Source organism: Enhydra lutris, unplaced genomic scaffold (assembly GCF_002288905.1).
Source record: "Enhydra lutris kenyoni isolate GAN:26980312 unplaced genomic scaffold, ASM228890v2 scaffoldscaffold82, whole genome shotgun sequence".
Taxonomy (NCBI): domain Eukaryota; kingdom Metazoa; phylum Chordata; class Mammalia; order Carnivora; family Mustelidae; genus Enhydra; species Enhydra lutris.
The window spans coordinates 6,537,603-6,563,211 of NW_019154166.1; the positions used below are offsets into that span (position 1 = coordinate 6,537,603).

At 45.9% G+C, this 25,609-nt stretch overlaps 1 protein-coding gene across 2 annotated transcripts in view; it reads left to right on the forward strand.

The window, feature by feature from the left end:
* The window catches only part of LOC111161077 (Rho GTPase activating protein 44), a 167,731-nt gene that overhangs the window by 89,989 nt on the left and 52,133 nt on the right, over positions 1-25,609 (forward strand). For both annotated transcript variants that reach the window (XM_022524554.1, XM_022524555.1), the window contains exons 3-6: positions 108-212; positions 12,284-12,360; positions 21,580-21,691; positions 23,651-23,727. In XM_022524554.1, coding sequence (XP_022380262.1) covers positions 108-212; positions 12,284-12,360; positions 21,580-21,691; positions 23,651-23,727 — 371 coding nt within the window. The remainder of the gene's footprint in view (positions 1-107; positions 213-12,283; positions 12,361-21,579; positions 21,692-23,650; positions 23,728-25,609) is intronic.

A 25,609-nucleotide genomic window follows, 5' to 3' on the forward strand; every position in this document is an offset into this window, starting at 1 on the left:
GACTCCCCTCCCACGACCGTTCAGATCAATGGCCCCACTTCTGACCTTAGCCTCGCGTGGTGACATGCCCTCCCCCCCACCTACCGTCACCACTGCTCTCTCTGCAGGTGGAGAAGCGCCTGGAGCTGGTGAAGCAAGTTTCCCACAGCACGCACAAGAAGCTCACTGCATGTCTCCAGGGTCAGCAAGGGGCCGAGGCCGATAAGCGTTCTGTAAGTGCCTTCCTACCCCCACCCCGCCGGTAGCCTCACCCCTACAGGACAGGGGACCCACTCTTGGGGCCTTGTTTGGTGTGGCTGTGTCGTCCCTCCAGCCATTTCTGTGTCTGTGAGTTGGTAGGTGTTTCTGTGGTGCGGCAGCCCCTTCCCATCTCTTCCCACCCTTTAACCTGCCTGAAGCATCCCCCACCATGAGCAGGCAGGACACGGACCCTCTCTCTTTGTATTCCCTGCACTGGGGCAACAAGGCCATGCTTGGGAGTCCACCGTTAGGGAAACTTAAACCTGCATCTTGTCATAGATTCTGTGTGCCTCCATGGTCCCATAAGATCTCATGGGAAAAATTACACTGTGGTTTTGGAGGTGACAGGGGACCTATGAAAGATTGTCCCTATAACGAAACAGTTACAGAGAGCCTGCCAAGGGAAGGTATCCTAGCGTCTTTGTGTGTAACCTACATCCGAACCACGGGCGTTGTGTATTGTGATTCTCTACCGGAAACAGTCATCACCGCTGGCTCACTTTCCCTCCTGACCTCCTGTCCCACCCCCAACTCCACCAAAGCTTAGAATGTGGTCTTAGATGTTCCTCTTGGCTTTATGACAAGGGATCTGCAATCTGAGATGTTTTAATCATCCCTGAGTTTAGAGTCGAGATGTCTGGTGTCTGATTGTCTCTGACCAGGAGTTATTGTTGACTTCTGCCTCCCAGTGGTCTCTCTGAGTGCACCTCCCACCCCCCAGCTCTGGTGGTCTCCTTTCTAGGGATGGTCATGTGATGTGTCCTGATGCTTCACCCCAGTCCCATGCTGCAGCGTAAGACCCAGCTCTGCCTGCCTTATCCATCTTTCTGTCTTCTTCCTGGCCCTGGTGTCATTTTTGTTTTTTGGGGTTTTTTTTTTTTTTTTTTTTTGAGTATCCATTTTAACTTTTTTTTTAATTATGTTAGTCACCATACAGTACAACATTAGTTTTTGATGTAGTGTTCTATGATTCATTGTTTGCATAGAACATCCAGTGCTCCATGCAATCTGTGCCCCCCTCAATACCCAACACTGGGCCAACCCCTCTTCCCACTCCCTTCCCCTCTGAAACCCTCAGTTTGTTTCCTGGACTCCACAGTCTCTTGTGGTTTGTCTCCCCCTCTGACTCTCCGCCCCCCCTTTATTTTTCCCTTCTTTCTCCTAATGCCCTCCACGCTATTCCTTATGCTCCACATATTAGTGAAACCCTGTGATAATTGTCTTTCTCTGCTTGACTTATTTCACTCAGCATAATCCCCTCCAGTTCCAACCATGTTGAAGCAAATGGTGGGCATTCATCCTTTCTGATGGCTGCGTAATATTCCATTGTATATATGAACCACATCTTCTTTATCCATTAGTCTGTTGAAGGAGCTGAGGTTCCCTTCGACAGATGAACGGTGTTTTCTTTCTTAATATTCCCAGCAGGAACCTCTTACATATGGTAGAAGTGAAACATTCATGGGTTTGGAAAATGTCTATGGAGGTAATTCTGCATGTATCAGGAATTTCAGCAAGGGTAACCTGAATGGTCTAAAAGGAGAGTCTGCAAAATTGCTTTGGACATGAGACCCATTCACTAAACAAACACCTAAGGTAGAACTCCAGGAGATAGATGTTTTGGGTGGGGGCCTGCCGCCAGACCTGGCCATGACCCACTTCCTTTCATTTGTTCTAAGAAGTACTATTTTTAAAATAACTGGTCTATAATACAGAATAGTTTAGAATCAGGAGGAGCAACTGAATGTTCTTGAAGAGGGTTGAAACTGGCCTTTTGTGTTAGTAGGTTGATTAGCACTAGAATTATTTTTTCTGAGATAAGGTGAAATCGCCTAGATGTGTCGGGTTTGAATTGAATTGAGGGTCTTGCAAACTGTATCAGTTAGGAGGCATTTGGCTCCCTACATGTTCTAAAAGATAGGATAGTAATAGAAAATTTAAGATCTGGTGAGGCCAATAGGTCAGGGGATCATTGGCATTGAAAACGTAAGTTTGATGGCGGTGGGGGGTGCACCCCCGTAAGGGGAACCCCAGAGTCACGCAGGACAGAAGAAGGAAAATGTGGGCAAGAGACATGATTGTGCTTCCACCTGGGAGGAGTGGACGAGGCAGGATAAACAGGCTTAGGATTGGCTTGTTTGAATAGCTTTAGCAGGCTCTTGTCCCTAGTTGTCTGGCACCTGGCCCTAAGGGGGTTAGGGCAGGTGGATGGTGGCCTGGAGAATGAGAGCCCCATTAAAGAGGTAGTTGAGGTGTAGGCTGTGGATTGGTTGGTTTTCATTTGACAGGCACGCTCATGGGTGAATTGTTGACTGTCTCTAAGCATTAGCTGACCCTCACAGAGGTGGTCCCTCCAGGGTCACCAAGACACCAGATGTCAAAACCTCAGAACACAACAAATAGAAGATATAGCTAACACTAATTAATTGTGACTTCGGCAAAAAGGCCCTTACTGTATCACTTCATGAGGTGTCTGAAGTCATGGGTCCTGAGGTGTATACATCGGCTTTGGGCCAGCAGTTCTGTAATATTCTGGCTCCTTCTGGTGGCAACGTGGCTGCTGCAGCTCCGGACATCACGTCTTCATGTAACCACATCAAAGGCAGAGAGCTTGAGGGTGGGTGGTAAGAGGATGAACTATCTCTGCATGGGTTTTTTTGTTTGTTTGTTTTCATCAGGGAGGAAAAAAGTCTTTCCCAGAAGAATTTCTTTTATGTCTGCCTGCCAGGGAGGCTGAGGAAGTGGATATGTGTCAGAGAGAAATGGATTTGCCTTGGCTGGCCATGAGGCACCTTCTGGGATGCATGTGAATGGGCGTCTGTTGGCAGGGAGGCACGCAGTGGCTGTAGTCGGGCCCTGAGGATTGTAGCCACATTAATCCAGGGATCACCATGTGAGCTGGACACCCATGGGGTTGACCTGGAGGAAGTCTGTGGTGGAAGGGTGCTCACATAGGTATAGGTCGGTGACCCAACCCCCACCCCCCCACCCCCCCCCCTGCTGCACAGACGTCACGTGTTTGATTGGGTCAATGATTTCTTGAGCTGACCAGTCTTTTAGTGTCCTCATAGGACTGAATATAGAATCCAGCTGAAAAGAAACTCAGCTGTTTAAAATATTGAACAGCCACAGACTGGCAGGAGAAAAATGTCCAAAGCCACAACTCAAATACATTCTTCCAGGTTTTTTTCTAAAGTAACACATCAAGGGATTTAATAGGAGAGATGACACTTATTAATTGCCTCAGATACCGACATATATACTCAGTTCTTTGAGATTATTAGGTAAGGAGATGTGTCAAGATCTAAGGAACAGGTGAAAAGAATCAGAGATTGAAAGTGAGAAACTTGCAAAAAAAATGAAGGGGGAAAGTCGGAATGAGGGAAGTAATGAACGAACACTAAATGGGGAGGTTGGGTGTGAAGAGAGGGTCGAGAGGTAAATACAGAGAAGAAACTGATGGGGGCCAGTAGGAGGGTGATGGGGGATGGATGACATGGGTGGCAAGGGAGTGGGACAGGAATAAAAGGCACAGCATCAGGAATATAGTCAGTGTATTTAATGGTGCTGTATGTTGACCGATGGTAACTACACTTCTGGGGAGCATAGTGTGCGTGTGTATACAGTTGCTCAATTACTGTGTTGTACCCCTGAAACTAGCGTGACATTGCGTGTCATCTCTACTAAAGTAAAAAAGGGGGCGGGTCAAGATGGTTGTTCTCCAAGGGAATGAGGCCAGCTGAAGCAAGCACATGGAGTCCTAGCATCTCAGAATGGGAAGGGACTTTAAGAGTGTGCTGGTAGGGGGAGCCTGGGTGGCTCAGTTGTTAAGCATCTGACTTCTGCTCAGGTCATGATCTTGGAGTCCAGGAATTGAGTCCCACGTCGGCATGGAGTCTGCTTCTCCCTCTGTTCCTCAGCTGTTTCAGGGCAAAGAAGAAGAGCTCGCTAGGAATTAAATAGCGAAGGTGTCTATGAAGAAGTGGCCTTGAGGGCAGCAGAGGTAATGGCAGCCAAAGGGGTACAGCTGCTTCTAGGACAGGGGGCAACAGGTGCAGAATTTTCCGAGATGGGAAGGAGTCCAGGGCATCTTTGAGAGACACGAAGGTGACCAGTGACTAGAGTATGGACAGCGATAAGGAGAGGGGCTAGAGATGGGACTGTGGGGACCCCATCACACCTTGGAGGCCATGGGAAGGATTAATACTTTAGGTAAGGTATGAGGTAGATAGATAAAAGGTAAGGTATTAGATAGATAAGGACTTTAGGTAAGGACTAGGACCTCAGAGCACCGGGAGTCAGTGTTTCAGTCAAGAGGGGCATGGTCTGATTTATTAGCAATTCTGTGATAAAGGGATATGTGGGGTCAGAGGCTGTGGTGTAGGTAAGGGCCAGACAAATATGGGAGCCACCTAGGCAAGAAGCATTGGGGTCAGGGAAGATGGAGAGAAACCGGCAGATGCGCTAGATCCACAGTGTAGACCATGTGGGACTTGAGTCGATGCCCAGGTGTCAGGAATGGAAAGGGTTCAAGGTCTCCGGCTTGAGCGACTCTTGACTCCGTAGGATTTGATGAGATCATCTAAGGAGACAAGTGGCCCTTGCATCAGAATCCCCAGAACCTGCAGCATTGTAGGCCACGAGAGGGATTGGATCTAGCAAAGAAGGCCGAGCAGTCAGTAGTACAGGAAATCTACCCCTTACTCACTTCTGACTCCCAGACGTCACCTTGTGTTTTTTTCTCTCCACACCCAGATTTTCAGAAGGTCCCACCTGCTCGTTCTCCAGACAATTTCCATTGCTTCCAGTATTTGCCACCCTCGTCCATGCACATATCCTCTCCGGCCCGAGCACGGCCAACTCTGGCAGGTCCTCTGCTCCTCCTCAACCCTGTCCCCTTCATAATCCATTCTCTACATGGAGATCAGATGGGGCACCATCCTGCTGAAATCCCACCAAAGGATTCCTACTGTAGAATCAAATTTCAGCTCCTTACCATGGCCCTTGGACCCTCATGATGAACCTTTGCCTGCATCTCTGAGTTCGGCTCTTGCTCCCACCCGCATCATCATCGTCCCCACGTCAATGACCTACCGCGGAACATGGACGTGCCCACAACTTCTTTCTTTTCTGATTCTCAGGATGGCTCCCCTTCCCACCTGATGTTTGTCCCTTTCCTCCCCCAATCACATCACCCCATTTTATTTTCTTCAGAGTGCGTATTATTATCTAAAATCCTTATGATTATTCCCCATCACCGATGAGTTCCACGGAGCAGAGATCTTGTCTCTCCATCACGGCTGTGTTTTTAATGCCTAGAACAGGGCCTGCCACAGGGTAGGCAGGGCTAAAAATACATTTGTGTCATGAATGGATGGCCCGTGGGTATTTTAGGCACAGAACCTACCGAATGTGTCAGCACGCCACTTTGAATCTTTCCTGTTCTCTACAGAAGCAATTTAGCATGATGATTCTGCATTTAAGCTCTGGAAGCTTGACTGCCTAAGATTGAAGCCTGGCTCCCCTGCTTCCTGATTATACCTGACCTTGGGCAAGTCTGTTAGCTCTGGAGCCCCTGGTTTCCTCATTTGGGAAACGGTAATAACAGTAATGAATTTCTACCCAGTAAGGTTGTTTGAGGGTTCAGCCTAGCATGCTTAGCACAATGCTTAACTTAAGTAAACCTTAAAGAAGTAGAATCTGGTTATTCATTATCATGGCCCCATTGTTCGGCTGAAATGACCATCAGGAACTCCTGACCCTGAGCAGCACACCTGGGCTGTGCCTTTGGGGAAGTGAACCCCAGGAGAGCTACTTGCCTGGGCTTGGAATTCGAGGAAAGTGGATAGGAGTTTTCAGAATGAAAGGGTACAGGGTGTGTGTGTGTGTGTGTATGTATGTGTTGGGGAAACAGAGTAAATATTAGGATTGGACTTTTTGTCTCTGAGTCATCCTACAAACTGCTTGCGCCCAAGATATCTTAGAACAGTCATCTCAGAAAAGTCAGATTGATGACTTCTAAACTCTGGAACATTCTGTCTTCCCTAACCTTAATTCTTCAGGTTCTATCAGTGCTCTAGAATCAGGAGAAAGATTATTTTAATACCTTCTCTTTGACCTGAAAAATTGCTGGCCAGGACAAAGCTTGCTAAGTAACCTCTTGTATCGCCCTGAGCATTGGGCGGCTCTCAGCCTAGATCCTTGTTCATAGAAGGAGACCAATTTCAGCTGCTTTTGCAGATCATTGGGTAGTTTAATCCTTCCTGATATCCTTTACATAAAGAGACTCGGTGTCCTTATCCATGAAGGTGGAGGGAGAAAGCAGATAATACCTCAGTTATAGGCAGTCATGCGGTTCAGTAATGTGCTTGCCATCTACTGAACCCTCAATTTTTCCTTCGTCTCAGAGAATCTCTTTAGAAATAGAACTAATTTGTAGTCTTTCATGGATTACAGTTCATTTACTTCTCTTCTGCCATTTCTGATTATAGACTGTCACTCTCCCCTTTCTGACATAAAGGTACTGCCTTGATTAATTTCTTCCTTCCTCTTTTTCCTTGGTGGCTTCCTTCTCACTCCTCAATTTCAAAAGCAGCTGTACAAATAAAAACAAATCATTTATTTCTACCAAGGTTTTTGCCCAGTTAACCCCCTTCACTCCCGCCCTTGCAATACCAGCACACAAATTCACCCTCAACCTCCCTCCTACAGAGGAGTCGTTCTCCTGAGAGCCACCTGTGCCACAAGCCCAGCCCTGGGACAGTTGGGACAGTTGGGACAGTTGGGACACCATAAGTGGAGGACTTGTTCAAATAAATTTTCGCATCTTCATTCTGTGATCTATGCAGCCATTACAAAAAAAAAAAAAAAAAGAAGAAGAAGAATGGAATAGCTCTGTGTGTCATGATGGGAAATGACCCAAGAGGTATCTGTATACAAGAAGGAAAGCAAGGTGCAGGGCGGTGGGTATGATATACTAACATTTGCAAAGGGGGTGAGGGCGGTATCCGCTAAAAACAGACACATACATACGTATAATTGGATCCACTTGGCGTGCTTATGGAAGGATGTAGAAAAGACTGGTCACTGTCATGGTCTCTCCAGTGAGGGGCACTAGGTGTCCAAGAGTCAAGGATGGAAGGGACATTTGCTGCTGTAAACATTCTAGTGACTTTTGAGTTTTGTGCCATACGCATGTGTTTCCTGGTCAAAAATTAAATGTTAAGAGTGTTAGCTCAGAAACTGGCTTTTGTGCACAGAGGGCAAGGAGAGACCAAAGGAAGAGACAGACCACTCCAGGTTTGGTAGGTGGCAGGTTTAAGAAGCAGGGGAGCTTAGGGGTGCCTGGGTGGCTCAGTTGGTTGAGCAACTGCCTTTGGCTCGGGTCATGATGCCAGAGTCCTGCATTGGGCTCCCAGCTCCATGGGGATTCTGCTTCTCCCTCTGACCCTCTCCCCTCTGCTGCTCTCTCTCACTCTCTCTCTCTCAAACAAATAAAATCTTTAAGAAAAAAAAAAAGAAACATTATATATGAAGTTTGTCTTGGGTGGTCACAAGTTTAGTAGATCCCCACACCCACCTGCCAAATCTTAAAAGTTTATAAAGAGACTTTACCTGGATTCGGTCACGTGTATATCCAGATGGTCTCAGCATCACCTCACTTTCCCGGGGCTGTGTCCTCAGGGCAGCTTCTAGCTTGGCCAAGACAGGGGAGGAGGGGGTGAGGAACCTCTGCTTGCCTGGGTCCAGCTCACCAGTCAGTCACCCCTCCCATGCTCTCAGTGACCTCCTCCAACAGGTGGCTAGCTAGCTAGACAGGACAAAGAACAAGAGGGAGAAAGGTTATTCTCCGAGTTAAAAGACCATCAGAACAGGAATACCTCTCACTTTATGATACTGTGTCACTAAATGCTACCCTCTTTGCCACCTGAAAGCCTCTCAGAGTCATTACTGAGAGTGTTAAGTGAGGACAAGAGTGGAAGATAATAATGATGAGTAGAAAATAATAGAGCCCTGCACTTCAAGCTGCTTTTTCCAGTGGGGGTGGTGCAGAACAGACCCTTGGCTGTCCCCACCATCCTTCTCCAACCCTGGCTGGCCTCGTGGTCCTCAGCGGCTGTTTTTGTCCTCTTGGTCTTGACCCTCGTGCCTTTAGCCACCCACAGCGCAGTTTCCTGCTTGACCCACCAACATGCCCGATTGAGCTGATCTTTGTCTGTATTTAGAAAAACTCAAGTCATCAACCGGTAGCTACATTTCCCCCAAAGGTCCCCTTTAGTCTGTTCTAGGTGTGGTGTTTCTTACTGTTTCCTTGTCAAATTTTAAAGAAGGATTCTGCATAGCTGAGGTCCTGCCCCAAAGGCAGGAGTCATGGGACTCAGGATGCTGGACACAAACCAAAATGATCTTTTTGTGTGAGCTGACCCGTTCCAGGATAGTTCTCCCCGACATTCGAGGCACAGCATCTTCTCTGGCCTTGTTACTGAGATATTTGAGGAATTTATGTATGGATGACTGTTTCTCCTTAAACCAGGTTTCTCAACCTCAGCACTCTTGATATTTTGGGCAGGGCAATCCTCAATTTGGGGAAACTGTCTTGTGTGTAGTAGAATGTTTACCAGCGTCCCTGGCCTCTCTCCATCAGATGCCAGTGGTGTTTCCCATGCTGTGATAAGTGAAAATATCTCCATACATTGCCAGAGTTCCCAAGAGGGCAGGAACACTCCGGATGAAGAACTAACACCAAGAACTCACGAGCATACGTATTTATACCTGCCTAACTCTGTTCGTTTTTAACCACTTTAGACACGTTTTTAAAAATGCGCTGTTAATAAGGTTTTTTAAAAGGCAATGTGGGAGTACCCCCTCTCATAATGTTTACTGCACCTTTAATTAAGACTCCAGAAACGTGTACGTGATACCTTTGTAGCACAACTAGAAAGTGATGTTTCGATTTGGATGAATTAATACTGAGTTGCACTGTCTCGTTTTTACCAAGAAGAATGTCCCATTTTATTTGAAGTGACGAGTGATGAGTTTATCCTTAGAGTGAAAGGTGTCTGACTTCACTGGAGGAGACACGTCTAAGCACAGGGAGGGGATGTAATTCAGACCCACTGAAGGACCTTGTCCACACATGCGTCATGGGCTCTGTCTACCTGAATTTACCTCAAGCACCACATGAATTTCCAGATCACTCTTGGGGGCTGCCCTGCCTGCCCCTGTCTTCCCTGGGGTACCTCAGAGCCTGCAAATCTCCCAGAGGGGTTCAAAGCAGATTCCCAAGTTCAAGTGGATGGAACCCCAAAACCTTGATTCCCACTTGATCGCGCTGACAGACCATTCAGTCATGTCTGTCTCGGGACTGAGTTATTTTCATCTGAATGTGCTCTTAAGACCTCCAGTGGTCACCAGATGCCCTGAGAATGAGACCCCAGTGCCTGCCTCTGGCGAACAAGGCAGGCCTTCCCCCATCTGGCCTCTGCATTATGTTCTGCCCTCTCCCTGTCGCTCGCTGTGCTCCAGCTGCATTGGCTCTCTTGGGCACCTCAAGCCGGCCATATTAGTTCTACCTCAGGGCCTTTGCACTTGCAGTACCCACTCCCTGGACTGTTCTTCCTCGAATCTTTTTGAGATATGGCTGACTCCCTCCCACTTGGGCTGCATCTTAAATGCCACCCCCTCCGAGAGGTCTTCCCTCATTGGGACTCCGAGCTACCACTGCAGCCCACTCCCCATTGTCCTGATCTCTGCTGCCCATATTTGAAACGACCCCATTACCATTTGCATGTTTATCATTTGTTTCCCTGCACATAGAATGTAAGTTCCATGAGAACAGCGGGAAGATCATTGCGTGGGAACACAGGAGGCTCTGGGCTGCATGTAGTCCAAGTGCTTTCCGCTGTGGTTCCACTGTAGCACTGTGGTTTTGGCTCAGTGAGGAGAGGGTTGTTGGTGCTTAGCACAGAGGGAGTGGGCCATGCTGCATACTGTGGATTTGCCTATTTGGCTATTTCCTATAAGTGGAATCATATGACCGGTGCCCTATGTCTGGCTTATCTTGCTCAGCATCATGCTCTCAGGGTTCATCCATGTCCCACTGTGTATCAACCCTTCATTCCTTTTATGACCAAATAATACTCCGCCATATGCATATACCCCTCGTAATTGATCCATTCATCAGTCGATGGACACTGGAGCCCTTTGCACCCTTAGGCAGTTGTGAGTAGTGCTGACATTCTCGAGCATGCACATGTTTTTCTTTGATGATCTCTTTTCAGTTATTTTGGATGGCATTGAGTAGTCTTACTGGGCCTTATGGTAATTTGGTTTAATTTATTAAAATACTGCCAAGCTTCAGCACAGAGCCGCCCCATTTTATGTTTCCACCAGCACGGCACAAAGCTTCCCATTTCTGCATGGGCTCACCATGCTTCCCAGCTCACCAATACTTCTTTTCTTTCTTTCTTTCTTTTTTTTTTTTAAGATTTTATTTATTTATTGAGAGACAGAATGAAAGAGGGAGACCGGGAGCATGGGGGGAGGTCAGAGGGAGAAGCAGACTCCTCCCTGATCAGGGAGCCCAGTGTGGGACTTGATCCTGGGACTCCAGGATCATGACCTGAGCCGAAGGCAGACGCTTAACCGACTGAGCCACCCAGGTGCCCCACCAATACTTATTTTCTGATCTTTATTATTACTCCACTTGCCATCCTAATGGATGTGACTGTGGTCGCTCCCAGTGGCTTTGATTTGGATTTTCTTCATGACTCATGATGTTTAGTGTCTTTCCATGTGCTTGTCAGCCATTTTCTATCTTCCTTACAGCGTGCCTTTATTTTATGCTTATTTTCTTTGCATTGTAACTGCACGTGAACACTTCTCTCCCTTTCTTGACCATAAACTGCCTCATTTATTTATTTTTTTAAAGATTTGATTTACTGATTTGAGAGAGAGAGAGGGAGAGAGCACAAACAGGGAGAGCAGCAGAGGCAGAGGGAGAAGCAGGCTCTCCTCTGAGCAGGGAGCCTGACGTGCGACTTGATCCCAGGACCCTGGGATCATGACCTGAGCCAAAGGCAGACACTCAACTGACTGACCACCCAGGCGCCCCAAGCTGCCTTGTTTATAAAATGGGGTTAAGACACTTCTTCAGAGACTGACTTTTGGAAATTAAAGCATTGTTCAAATCTTTGTTAACCTAAGTCTGAAATCATATCTTTTTTTTCTCCTTGCCACTATCCCACTTTAATTTTTTTTTAAGATTTTTATTTATTTATTTGACAGACAGAGATCACAAGTAGGCAGACAGAGAGAGAGAGAGAGAGAGGGGAGGAAGCAGGCTTCCCGCTGAGCAGAGAGCCCAAAGTGGGGCTTGATCCCAGGAACCCGGGATCATGACCCGAGCTGAAGGCAGAGCCCCCCACTTTAAGTAAGTTCCATGCCCAGTGTGCAGCCCAACACAGGGCTTGAACTCATGACCCTGAGATCAATACCTGAGCTGAGATGAAGTGGCAGATGCTTCTACCAACTGAGCCACCCAGGCACCCCTTTATTTTAAAATGCAGCTTGTACGGGCAGCAGGGTGGCTCAGTTTATTAAGCGTCTGCCTTCCACTCAGGTCATGATCCTGGAGTCCTGGGATGGAGCCCCACATCAGGCTCCCTGCTAAGCAGGGAGTGGGCTTCTCCCTCTCCATCTGCCCCTGCTTGTATTCCCTCTCTCACTGTCTCTCTCTCTCTCTCTCTGTCAAATAAATGAATGAATGAATGAATGAATGAAATGCAGCCCATAAACCTTAGGTTGATTTTCCAAATTGGCACATTTAATTCGATTTTGATTTTCTGAATTTTTACCTCTCTGAGTCTAATCTGTCCTTGTATGCCCCAAATGTTCAGGTTTTAAACTTACTTTAAGGTACTTTTGTGTCTTAGCTAATACAGTATCTAGGCAGGTATTTGACTTTCTGATGTTTTAGAGTAGGCAGGTGGCTGTTGAAATAGTTTTCATTACAACGTTGTTTTTTTCTTTTTTCCCTTTTCAGAAAAAGTTGCCTTTGACAACGCTGGCTCAGTGTTTGATGGAGGGGTCAGCTATCCTGGGAGATGACACACTTCTCGGGTAGGTGACATCATGCGTGTTTTTACGCCGAATCCAGGTAAGCCCCCGTCCCTGAGAGGGGGGCCAGAACTTCTCAGGGATGCATTGAGGACACCTGAAGACTGGTTGGGGCTTGGGTGGGAAGACAAAAAGGTTTGCTGGTGGGAAAAATCAAACCCCAGGCTCCAAAGTCATATTGGCTGCGCAGGGAGGCAGCTTTCCTCGGGAGGGGAAGTTAGCATAATAAACACAAAAAATGGGTTGAAGGACAAATGAAATCCCCAGGGCTGCAGCAGAAGCAAATGGGAAACCTCAACATGTCAGATGTCAAAAATTATAGGATTCCCAGAACAACCCGGGCTACGTCTGAGGTCACAATAAAAACACACTAAAAATAGAATGGTCGTGAGGGAGGATCAGCGAGACAGGATCGGCAGGAGAGGTGGCGAGAACTAAAAATAGTGCAGAAATAGGAAAGAACATATGAAGTAATAGATATCAATATGCATGAAAGAGCTATGCTTAAAATGAAGTTTAAAAATTAAGTGAGGACCGCGCCTGGCTTAGCAGCACATGCACTAAAATTGGAACAGTAGACATTAGTATGGCCCCTGAGCGTGGGTGACAGGCCAATGTGTGAAACGCTCCATATTTTTAAGGGAGAAAAAAAAAATTCCTGTTGTAACTGTGTAAGGTGACGCGTTAATTAGATGTATCATGGTGCTCATTTCACAATATGTGCAAATACTGAATCCTCCACTGTACACCTGAAACAAATGCAATGTTATAGCCAGTTACAAACCTCCATTGAAAAGTAAAGACAAGGGATCCCTGGGTGGCTCAGTCCTGGAAGCCTCTGCCTTCGGCTCAGGTCACGATCCCAGGGTCTTGGGATGGAGCCCTGCATGGGGCTCTCTGCTCGGCAGGGAGCCTGCTTCTCCCTCTGCGTGCTTCTCTGCCTGCTTGTGCATCCTCATTCTCTTTCTGACAAATAAATAAATAAAATCTTAAAAAAAAAAAAAAGACAAAATAGTTCTTGACCAAAGAATCTAATGATATGGGAGGGGGAAGAATAGAATCAGAGAAAAGCCAAATAGAACTTTTTGAAATGCAAATCATACTTACTGTCATTTAAAGCCACAAGATAAGCTTTTGGCCAGGGTGTGGAGAAAAAGGAGCCTGTTGGTGGGAATGCAAGCAGGTGCAGCCACTGTGGGAAACAGTGTGGGAGATTTCTCAGAAAGTTTAAAAATAGAATTAGCCATATGATCCAGCAATTGCTTTACTGAGTATTTACTCAAAGAAGACAAAAACAAAAAAGACAAAAAAAAATTCAAAAGCATGTATGCACTCTTATGTTTACTGCAGCATTTTTTATTATAGCAAAGATAACGGAAGTCGCCCCAGTGTCCATTTATGGATAAGTGAATGGATAAATAAGACGTGTGGTGCATGTATGTGTCTGTGTATGTATAAGAGTAATTTATATATAATGGAATAGTATTCAGCCATAAAAAAGAATGGGATCTTGCCAATAGTGATGATGGAGGGACCCAGAGGGTATTATGCTAAATGAAATCAGTCAGACAGAGACGAATAACGTATGATTTCACTTAACCGTGGACTCTGAAAAACAAATGAACAAATGAACAAAAAAAGCAGAAACAGGCGTGTGAATACAGAGAACAAACTGATGGTGGCCAGAGAGGAGGGGGCAAGGGTGGATTGGGAAAATGATGGGAAGAGGAGTAGGAGGTTCAGGATTCCAGTTATGAAACAAGTCATGGGGATGGAAGGTGCAACATAGGGAATTAAAAAAAAAAACAAAACACTTGAGATAAACTGAAATTATGCATCAATGAAATAAATAATAATAAACAGATAATAAAATAAAATAAAATAAATAATAATAAAGAATTGGTGAGCTTGCAAACAGATAGGAGGTTGCCACCAAGAATGAGCAGAGTGATTTACAAGAGGTGGGGAGTTGGCATTCGGAAATGGACAAGCATGGATGATAAAACACAGACCTGTGTCTGGGAGCTGTTCCCCAAGAAGAAAATGAGGACAAGGGGAGATTACAATGGAACATTTCTTTTCTAGATTTGGAAAAAAACAAACCAACCAACAAACAAACATAAATCTATAGATTAAAGAAGCACAAAAAGCGTTGATTGAGGTCAACAGAAAGAAATCTATTGCACCATAGTAAGACTACAGATTATTAAGAAAAAAAGATAGAGAAATTTAAAATCAAGCAGAAGAAAAGCTCATTATGTATAAAAGAACAATTCCAGGGGCACTGGGGTGGCTCAGTCAGTTGAGCATACAGCTCTTGGTTTTGGCTCAGGTCCTGATCTCAGGATCAGGAGATCAAGCCTTGCATCGGGCTCCGTGCTTAACAGGGAGTCTGCTTGGAATTCTTTCTCCCTCTTCATCTGCCCCTCCTGCTTGCTCGCTTACTCACTCGCTCTCTCAAATAAGCCTTTAAAAAGAAAAAGAGCAATTTAATTGATAGCAGGGTATTTATTTGTCAACTCAAGGAAATGCCAGGCAGTAATGGAGGAATCCCTTTAAGTATTGAGTGAAAATATAAGAAACCTATATTCTCTGATGAATTAAACCATTATTCAAGAATAAAGGAAAGAGCGCCTGGGTGGTTCAGTTGGTTAAGCATCTGCCTTCAGCTCAGGTCATGATCTCGGGGTCCAGGGACTGAACCCCACATTGGATCCCCCTACTCTGCAGGGAGCCTGCTTCTCCCTCTCTCTCTGACTGCCACTTCCCCTGCTTATGCTCTTGCCCTCTGTCAAATAAATAATAATCTTTAAAAACAAAAAAGTTAAAAAGTGAGAATAAAGGGAAAATAAAGATATCGCTGGAAAAAATTTAGGAAAAATTACTACTCGCATATTCTCACTAAAAGAACTAGTTAAGATGTGTGAAACAGGTTACATCCAGAAGGAAGGAATGAAATGCAAGTCTCCAGATAGCATAAAAAATTTTGAGTGCCTTGTAGGGGATTAAAATTCTTTCTCTCTACCTGTCTGAGGTTCCTTGAGTGGCCCTTAAATTAAATTGACAGAAATAGGTCAACAGAGGAAAGCATGCACATTTTATTAAGACGTTTGGTGCATACACGTGGCAGAACCCAATGATGAGTAACTCAAAGGCAGGTTGGAACTCGGGCTTAGGTAGCACTTTTTACAAAAGAAAAATTTTGAGGGAAGCGACAGGGCAAAGGAGAAGAAATTTGAGTTCCTAGGGTGGCAGATTCTGGGATGGCAGATATTTGGGGGAGCAAATGGAAAATAAGTCTCATTAGTCAGGTTTATATGTTGGTTCCCGAGGTACCTTCTGGCTGATAAGGCTTTAGAGTTGTGTCTGGTGGTTGACTTCTGTCCTTCCTGGTAGAGAGGGGAGGAGGACAGGTTTACAACCCGTGTCCTGCTTTTAGGCAAACAGGTGGAGGTGGAGGGCGAGAGCTCTTCTGTACCTGCTTCTTCTTGATTGCCTGCAGCTCAAAATAATCCTTATGCTTAAGTGGCATTTTGGAGATGGCATATTCTGCTACTCTTTGGTGTAAAGAAATATAAATAAGCATTGAATTAAAACATTACCTTGGGGGAGTTTAAAGCAAAGTGAAACAGAATACCAGGAAATAATAGCATGGACCACCAGGAAGGTGATCAGTGTACCAAAGTCTTTGACTGTTTGAAAGAAGGATAAATAAAGGTGTTGCATTTTTGTGTAAAGTGTGCGTGTTAGAAAAGCAAGAGGAACCACAAAAGGAATAGAATGTAGCACTTTGAAATTAGTAGAAAGATGAAAAGGGAAGTAAATAAAATAGAAAAAAGAAACACCCCAGAAGGGACCAAAAGAACAAAAAGCAAGCAAAGAGAACACAAAGTAAAGGTACAAGGTAAGGGCTCCAGATCTGCAGTTGTGAAAGATGGAATAAAGTCAATGGCTCATAACATAGAGGATCACAGCGGGAGAAACATTCACGCTGTTTCTGAGATTTGCCTACAGCATAGGGACACAGGAAGGTTGGAAGTGAAGGGCTAAAGAACCCCCAGGTAAAAATTGACACACTGAGCACAAACATCTAATTTTGTTCCCTTCCCAAATCTACTACAATGAAGGGATTTATTTTTTTCTTAAAAGACATGAACCCAGAAAGGCATGAAAAACAGGAGAGAAAACAGGATTTTGTGAGCTTTGAAAGCTGATGGTGGCCTGGTGACTGATTGGACAGATCTCAGAAAGTGCACTCTGGAACCAGAAGTAGGATATGCAGACAACCAATGTCATTTACCTCTTGAAAGGCTTGCAGGCTCAGGGGTGGTGGCCCCAGGGATCTCTAGAGTGGTGAGTGGGTCTTTGGGGGCTGGGAGGTGATCCAAGTTATGAGTGTGTGTGTCAAGAGCTAGCTTAGTACCACTTGGGAGGCTCAAACCCAGCCCTTCTCCACAGCTTTGGAAGACCCTCATCTCTTTACCACCAGACCCAGCAGAAAAGTCTGGAGCTTTATTCTCTGAAGGGTGTAAAGCAGAGAGTCCAGACAGCGCACACCATGGAAGGGTATCACACATTAAAGTGACTAATGCCTGCTGGGTGCTGAGATCTGCAACTCTCTCCCCCATCCCTGTGGCCCCCAGGTCTTTCCTCTCAAAGCCAGAAGAGCTTTCTCTGGCATATGGGACCAGCCCAACGGGGATGAACCGAAGCCATTGGAGGGGACAGTACTTGAGCAAATGGCCCAGCTCAACCATCCCATAGACAAGCTCGCAGCCAAAGAGCTTTACTCACAAACTCCGAGCTCTTAAATATAGACAGGCATCCAAGCTCACCAAACATTTGAAGGAAGTCTCAATTGAAGCCTACATACCAAAACAGTCGGGGAAGAGAAAAATGTAACTCGGGGGAAATAGATATTGCATGGGAAAGAGAAGAGTTCTGGAAAATGTGTCACTTACGTTGTCACTGCTAAGAGAAAATAATGTGTCTGTGAACGAAAGCCAGGATGTTTGTCAATTATATCTCAATGAAAAAAAGAACTAAAAAACCGAGGATGTCAATAAAAAAATGCTACGGGAAAGAAATACTCTGAGGTCGAGACAAGCTCATGGAAATAAAAGGTACATTTTCAGTGGCAGGTTTGGAAGATAAAGTCAAATTCAGAGAAGACAACCATGACATCAAAAATGGAAAAGTTGGAAGATTAAAGAACCAACCCAGGAAGTTGTAAGCCTGAATAACTTATATTATTAAAATATAGTAATAATAATGGTAATAAAGTCATCCAGAAGAGTTTTCCAGAACTGAAGGACGTGAGTTCCTATATTGAAAGGGTCCATTGAGCTCCTGATACAACTGAGAAAAACTTGAACCTGTGCCCGGGCTCACCACTAGTAAAGACTAGTGAAAGGTACAGAGATTTTACAACCTTCTGGAGGAAAAAAATGGCCACAGTAGAAAGGCTCAGAAATCTGAATGCTTCCAGATTGTCAAACATAACAATGGAAATGAGGAGATTACTGTGGAATGCCTTCAAATTCTGAAGAAATACCATGCTTAGCTTAGAATTCTATATCCTGCCTAGGTGTCAATCAGTGTGAGGGTAGAGGGGAATGTCATGACATGCGAGGTCTCAAAAATTGGTTTTCTGCCCACTCACAGGCAACTAAACCAAGGTGTGCTCTACAATGAAGTAACCAAGAAACAGGTAGACACAGGATATGGGAAATAAGATCTATCCTGGCACAGGACAAAGGGAGAGAAAAATCCCAGGAAATGGGGAAGGAAGTGTACAGGAAGACAGCTGTGCCAGGGATCGAAGGAAAAATCAGTTCAGATTGACATGGGTCCCAGAGAGATGAATTCAAGATGGAACTCATTCACATCAAGTGTGGTTCAGCATCTTAGACAAAATAATGGTGGGGGATTTGGGGTTCAGTCAGGTCTATAGAAAAACTAAACAAGCAAGCCAAAGCAAGGCCATTATTAATTTTACAGAGAGGATCAGAGAGGATGAACGTTTGGGAAAGACCAGTGATCACAATATCTGACCCAGCCAAACTCTGAATGGCACACTGGGTCAAAATGTAGTGCAAATACCAAAGATCTACCAATACAAATAAGTGTGGGGAGGACAGATACAAAGATTGCCAAATTCTCATTTTCCAGAGTTGACAGTCCATAGCCAATGCCAAATATAAAAAAAAAAAAATAAAAAAAAAAAAATTAACAAGTAGCATCAGGAGCATGGACGTAAGTAATAGACAAATCAGATAAAAGACACCATTTTAAAAAGAGCAAAGAAAAGCAAGCCCATGACCTGGAAGCTGAAATTTGCAGCAGGAAGGAAAAAGAACTTGAGTCTCCTCTACATCCACACCCATATTTTTAGGTGTATATATGTATATATAAGTGTAAATGTATTTTAAGTATAGATAGATAGACGGATGGAACTCCTACAAATAAATTCCAATAAAAAGATCCTGGTTCCAAAACAGTCAATGAATGCGAATAGCACATCCTACGAGAGGGATCGTGAAATGGCCCGAAACACGAAAAGGCACTCAGTCTCTCCAGTAGCCAAGAAATGCAGATTAAAACCATGATGAGGTCATAATTGGCATCCACCAGTTTGGCAGAACTCAAACGCCTTACCAATACCAAGGCTTGGCAGAGTGTAGAGCGTTGGGAACTCTCATTTGCGCTGGTGAGGGCAAAGTTAGCATTATCCCTTCGGAGAACAAGTAGCTAGTGATGTTAAGGGGGTGCGTATCTCCTCTCCTTTGCACAGAAAAATTCTTATCTGCAAACGGACCATACACACCTATACAATAGCCCTGGACGTGATGGGTCTGTTGATTAAGGGAAAGCTTAATAAGTGGTGGGATGGGATTCCATGCACCAGAATGATTTAATTCTGCATGTATAAGACATGTAAGACATATGTACAAGACACATAAGCCCCAAAGATGATGCATGAACAAAGCAAGCCTGGGGCACCTGGGTGGCTCAGTGGGTTAAAGCCTCTGCCTTCAGCTCAGGTCATGATCCCAGGGTCCTGGGATCGAGCCCCGCATTGGGCTCTCTGCTCAGCAGGGAGCCTGCTTCCCTTCCTCTCTCTCTGCCTGCCTTTCCTCCTACTTGTTATCTCTCTGTCAAATAAATAAATAAAATCTAAAAAAAAAAAAAAAGGCAAGCCAGAGGATAGATTAATTGTAAAACCATTGATAGGAACTTGTTTGGGTCAGGCTTCAGTATTCTGTATTGTATGTGTATGCTTCTATATTTCATAGAAGCATAAACATAAAAACAGGAAAGATACATACTAACTTTAGAATCAGTGACCTCTTCTACTTTTATTGATTTGTAAAAACTTTCCCATGAATTTCAGTTAGCCTGGTACCATGCAGAAAGAGGACTACCTGCATACCCCTATACCCACTTGAGGAATTAACACCTTTGAGATAACATATCTTCTCACCTAGGAATATGGCATAGCTTTCTACTCATCCAGGTCTTCCATTATTTGCTTACTCCGAATCCACTTTTGTAATGGTTTTTCCATTCCAATTTTCCAACGGGGTAATTATTCGTTCTGTACAAGGTCAGTTGTCATGGCTTAGAAGAAGGAGTTCTCTTTGTAGAAGAGCCTCCTGAAATTGAGTTTTGGGGGATAAGTTGGAAGATGTTGGTCTACACAAAGATGAACTTGAAATGGATAAAAGACCTCAATGGAAGGCAGGAATCCATCAGAATCCTAGAGGAGAACATAGGCAGTAACCTCTTTGACATCGGCCACAGCAACTCCTTTCAAGATAGGTCTCCAAAGGCAAAGGAAACAAAAGCGAAAATGAACTTTTGGGACTTCATCAAGATCAAAAGCTTCTGCACAGCAAAGGAAACAGTCAACAAAACAAAGAGGCAACCCCCGGAATGGGAGAAGATATTCGCAAATGACACTGTAGACAAAGGGCTGATATCCAGGATCTATAAAGAACTCCTCAAACTCAACACACACAAAATGGATAATCGTCAAAAAATGGGCAGAAGACATGAACAGACACTTCTCCAATAAAGATATACAAATGGCTAACAGACACATGAAAAAATGTTCATCACTAGCCATCAGGGAGATTTAAATCAAAACCACATTGAGATATCACCTTACACCAGTTAGAATGGCCAAAATTAATAAGACAGTAAACAACGTGTGTTGGAGAGGATGTGGAGAAAGGGGAACCCTCTTACACTGTTGGTGGGAATGCAAGTTGGTGCAGCCACTTTGGAAAACAGTGTGGAGGTTCCTTAAGAAATTAAAAATAGAACTTCCCTATGACCCAGCAATTGCACTACTGGGTATTTACCCCAAAGATACAGATGTAGGGAAAAGAAGGGCCATCTGTACCCCAATGTTCATAGCAGCAATGGCCACAGTCGCCAAACTGGGGAAAGAACCAAGATACCCCTCAACGGGCGAATGGATAAAGAAGATATGGTTCATATATACTATGGAGTATTATGCCTCCATCAGAAAGGATGAATACCCAACTTTTGTATCAGCATGGATGGGACTGGAGGAGATTATGCTGAGTGAAATAAGTCAAGCAGAGAGAATCAATTCTCATATGGTTTCACTTACTTGCGGAGCATAAGGAATAACACAGAGGACATTTGGAGAAGGAAACGAAAAGTGAATTGGGGGAAATTGGAGGGGGAGATGAACCATGAGAGACTGTGGACTCTGAGAAACAAACTGAGGGTTTTGGAGGGTGAGCCTGGTGGTGGGTATTATGGAGGGCACGTACTGCATGGAGCACTGGGTGTGGTGCATAAAAAATGAATTCTGGAACACTGAAAAGAAATTTAAAAATAAATAAAAATTAAAAAAGTAAAAAATAAAAAAAAATTATCTAGGGGGAAAAAGAAAGATGTTGGTCTGTTTCTGCATCGGTTGTAGCTCGTTTTCCAGGGCTCAGGGGACATAGAAGCATCTGGGGCTTATGGCCATATACATTCAGCACATAGGAGTCTGTTCTCCCCACGTCTCTCTCGTATTTCCCTACATGTTCCCTTTACTCCAGGCACACAGTGGGTTCTTCGCATCCTTTAAAAAATGCATAATTTCAGAAGTCAAACTGAGCGGAACAGGTTGGGCCGCTCAGATGCAGGTGACCTCCTGCTTGGCGCGGTACCGAGCATGGCTTTCCCTTCCCATTGCAGGAAGATGCTGAAACTCTGCGGAGAGACGGAGGACAAGCTGGCTCAGGAGCTGATCCACTTCGAGCTGCAGGTGGAGAGAGACGTGATCGAGCCCCTGTTTTTGCTGGCCGAGGTAAGCCGTGCACACGAGGTCATCCTACCCGGGGACACCGTTCTTCACCAGGAATTATCACTGCCCGTCCGCCCGGTCAGGATTCCCCCATATAGCAGCCCCTCCCACTGCCTGCCAGCTCCCTCTGCCCCTGACACTCCTCTCTGCTGGCTTCCCAGTGGGGACGGGAGCTTAGCTGGCACCAGATCTCCTTCCCCACGGGGGTCTGCACGCTTTACGCACCCTGCCCCCCACCCATCTCCTGTCTTCCGGGAAATGAACAGCAGCCCCTCCTTGGGGGAGACCCTCTGTAGTGTCCCCTTATGTGCACATGCACCTTATGTGTACGTGGATCCCTTCTCTTTCATTTCATCCGATTTTATTTTTTACTTTAGTTCCAGTATAGTTCACATCCTGCGTCCTGCACGTTGCAGGAGCACAGTACGGTGATTCAGAAGTTACTTCTCAGTGTTCATCACGATAAGTGTGCCCTTCAGCCCCTATGTCTCTGGGTAATGAAGGGTGCTGGATAACACTGTGCGGACACAGACACCTTGATGTCCGTGTGACGATCTGGCTAGCTTCAGCCAAGTGAAATTGTGTCGACTAAGAATGGACACGGTTGGGGATTTTATTTGCCTTGAGCCCCTGGCCTCTTGCCAGTTGCCTTGGCTTGGTCATCCAAGACCGCCCCAGCCCCATCCCGTCGAACTACAGGTGCTCTGCATCTGCACAGTTTGCTAGCCACTAGCCGCCTGGGGCTAGCAAGCTCTTGAAATGTGTTTCGTATCACCGAGGAACTACATTTCACATTTTAATTTTTGTTCATTCGAATTTAAAACGCCGTGCCCACAGAGAGCTGGGAGCTAGCATATTGGACAGCATTGCCCTAGACCAGGCCTGGTTTCCTTCCTGGACTCCCCCCCAGCACCTCCCCATCCCCTGTCGCAATTTCTATGACAGAATGGATGGGCAAATCGTTAACCAAAGTCCTGAAAGTTTTGAAGGAGAAAATCCTGCCTGTCATGGCTTGACAGAGATCAGCTCTAGACTTCTCAGGTGCTGTCCTGTGCTAGGCCGTCGCCCAGCCACACGCACGCGTGAGAGGCCCTTTGCGCCTTGGAAAGGTGGTCTGGGGTCTCGGGCAAAGCCTGAAGCAAACCTGGCCTGGGTGCCGAGACTCACTTGTACCAGCCAGATGTCCGTGTGACCCTGCAGCTCCGCTTCTGGCCTGTCAGAAGCGGTTCCCCTCCCTACGTTACTCACCCCTGCTCTGAAGACCGTCCTCACGGTTTTCCCTCCTATAGAAGCCACAGCCTGAGATGGTTTTGGGTTTTCAATGTACAGCCAGTTTTCCCCTTTAAATTCGCACTTTCTGCCCCGCTTTGGTGGAGCCCGGGCCCCAAATCCCACACTGGGATGTTCCGCGAAGTCATTTTTGGAAATAAAAATATAAAAAGAGCATCCACGCACAACCAACCCACCATGGAAGAACTTGTCATAGCCGAGCAGAGCCGTGGCAAGGTTTGATTTGGTATTTATTTTGGGGAAAAAAAAAAAAGTCTTTATTTCTATAAAAACGCATCCTGATTGCATTCCCCCAGCAGATCTTGGGCCTCCTGAGACTAGTGCCCATCAGCCTGGGGCTGTCTGTTGTGAATTAGGTCTGTGTGTCAGCTCTTCCTGCTTTTCTCCCCATGTGTGGCCCTTGTATCGTGGACAGAGCCGGGATGGAGCCCGTGTTTGCTGGCTGAGGTTGGGGGCAAGAAGGAGGCCAGGCATAAGTGAGCAGGGGAGTGCAGAGCCCCCCAGGAGGGTCAGGATGATGGAGGGCCTGGCAGGTGTCCCGCGAAGAAAGAGCGGCAGTTAGCTCAGGCAAAGGAATTGAGGGTTTCCTCTGGAAATCAGGACTGGGGGGTCCAGTCAGCCCACGTACGAACTCATGGGGAGCGTCCGTCTGACTCTGTCCTGTAACCACAGGTGGAAATCCCAAACATTCAGAAACAGAGGAAACACTTAGCAAAGCTGGTGCTAGACATGGATTCTTCTCGAACGAGGTACGGAAGGGCTTCTTTGCTTTCCTTTTTTGTCTCTTGGAAGGGACAGCGATTGCATCTGGGGCGTGGGGAAGGGTTTGTGGGGAGCGTCATTTGTCGAGTGTGTTTCCATCCCCAAGGTTTTTCTTAATACCCCTGACATGGCAGACACTGGAGGGGAGGGTCATGAGTCAGAGATATGGGGTCCCCACCCTCACGGGGGCTGTGGCCCACTGTGAGAGACAGAGACCCTAGACAAGCCAGTGAACACATGGTGACTTCAGGTGCCCATAAGTCCTGTAAAGAAGGTAGCACAGTGCAGTTTTGGAAGAGAGTGATGGAGAAAGGGAAGCTACATTATTAGGTGGGCTGAAACAGAGAAGCCTTCTTAGAGATGACACTTGATCTGCGACCTAAATGCCGAGAAGGAGGCAGCCATGCAGAGATTGGGCACAGGACTGTCCATGGCAGCAGGAACAGCACGTGCAAAGGCCCTGAGGCAGGGCTGGGGAGAGATCAGGCTGCCACAGTCCGGGTATAACACCAGGGCAGCGTGACTGGGGTATGAGCCAGGTGGGGCATAGTAAGAGCTGAGATCAAAGAGGCAAGGTGGGTAAGGTGTTGTGTCTAAAGAAGGGGGAAATTTCTGATTCTGGGACCTGCCCACTATTTCCTGAAGCCAGTGGTGCAGCACTTTCCTTTCTGTAGCCACTCTGAACCTGAGACCATTATGACAGAAGCAGCATTCTAGCTGTGCTGCTCTCCCCCAGCACCGTCTCCCAGAAGCCTCCAGAAAGTGCATCTTCCATCAGGCAGGTCACCAGAGGCCCTGAGATGCCATTGACTCTGACCACCATGTGTCCCCAATGGTGCATATGCAACTTCCTAATTCTCGCAGTGGCATGTGTGCCTACGTGTGCAGCTTGAAGGAAGGCACGTTCCTGAAGATAAATAACGGAAAGAAGCTTTCAGTTCTACCACAAGCCCTTTGCAGGTCAATTTTAATCCTCTCCTTACCTCTTTTTAACTTTCTTGAGGAAAAGAAACAAAACCAGAAAATAGCGATCTACTTGGACTGAGAGATGTCATATAGACTCCTGAAGCAGGAGTCCGAGGTGAGGTGGTGAGATCCAGGTCACCTATTTCCAAGACCTGTGAGTTTGATTAAGTCAGTCAGCCTCCCGGAGTCGCAGTTGCCTCACCTGCGCACAGGTAGTGACGTTATCCGTGGGCTGACATGAGGAGGTTGTTTTGAGTGTCAGTTGAGATCGCATTTGTCACAGCGCTTCCCGGGTGCTTTGCCAAAGGAAACTGCTACAATTAACTACCTGGGACCCGGGAATTCAACATCTGGACCAATACAGAGTGTAAGGCGGTCCCCCAAGACCAGAAATAGAACAGGTTAGAGCAACAGAGAAGTAGAGAATGTCTTTTGTTAATTTAGTGTTTCCCAAACTTCAGTCCACCTGAACAGTTTTGGACATCTGGACCTACACATCTCGCAAAAAGTCGATTCGCTTCTACAAAATGAATCCGTTTAAAAGATGTTAGAGCCGGGGTGCCTGGGTGGCTCAGTGGGTTAAGCCTCTGCCTTCGGCTCAGGTCATGATCTCAGGGTCCTGGGATCGAGCCCCGCATCAGGCTCTCTGCTGAACGGGGAGTCTGTTTCCCTCTCTCTCTCTGCCTGCCTCTCTGCCTACTTGTGATCTCTCTCTCTCTGTGTCAAATAAATAAATAAAATCTTAAAAAAAAAAAAAAAAAGATGTTAGAGCCCTACCGCACATTGAAGGGCGCTACCTTTTCTGTGAATGCCGGGTAGACATAGAAGCGAAAAGGACGAAAGCAAAGCCTGTTGCCCACAGAAGGCTGTGACCCTGAAGCTTGTTTCCTTCCATTGAGAAGG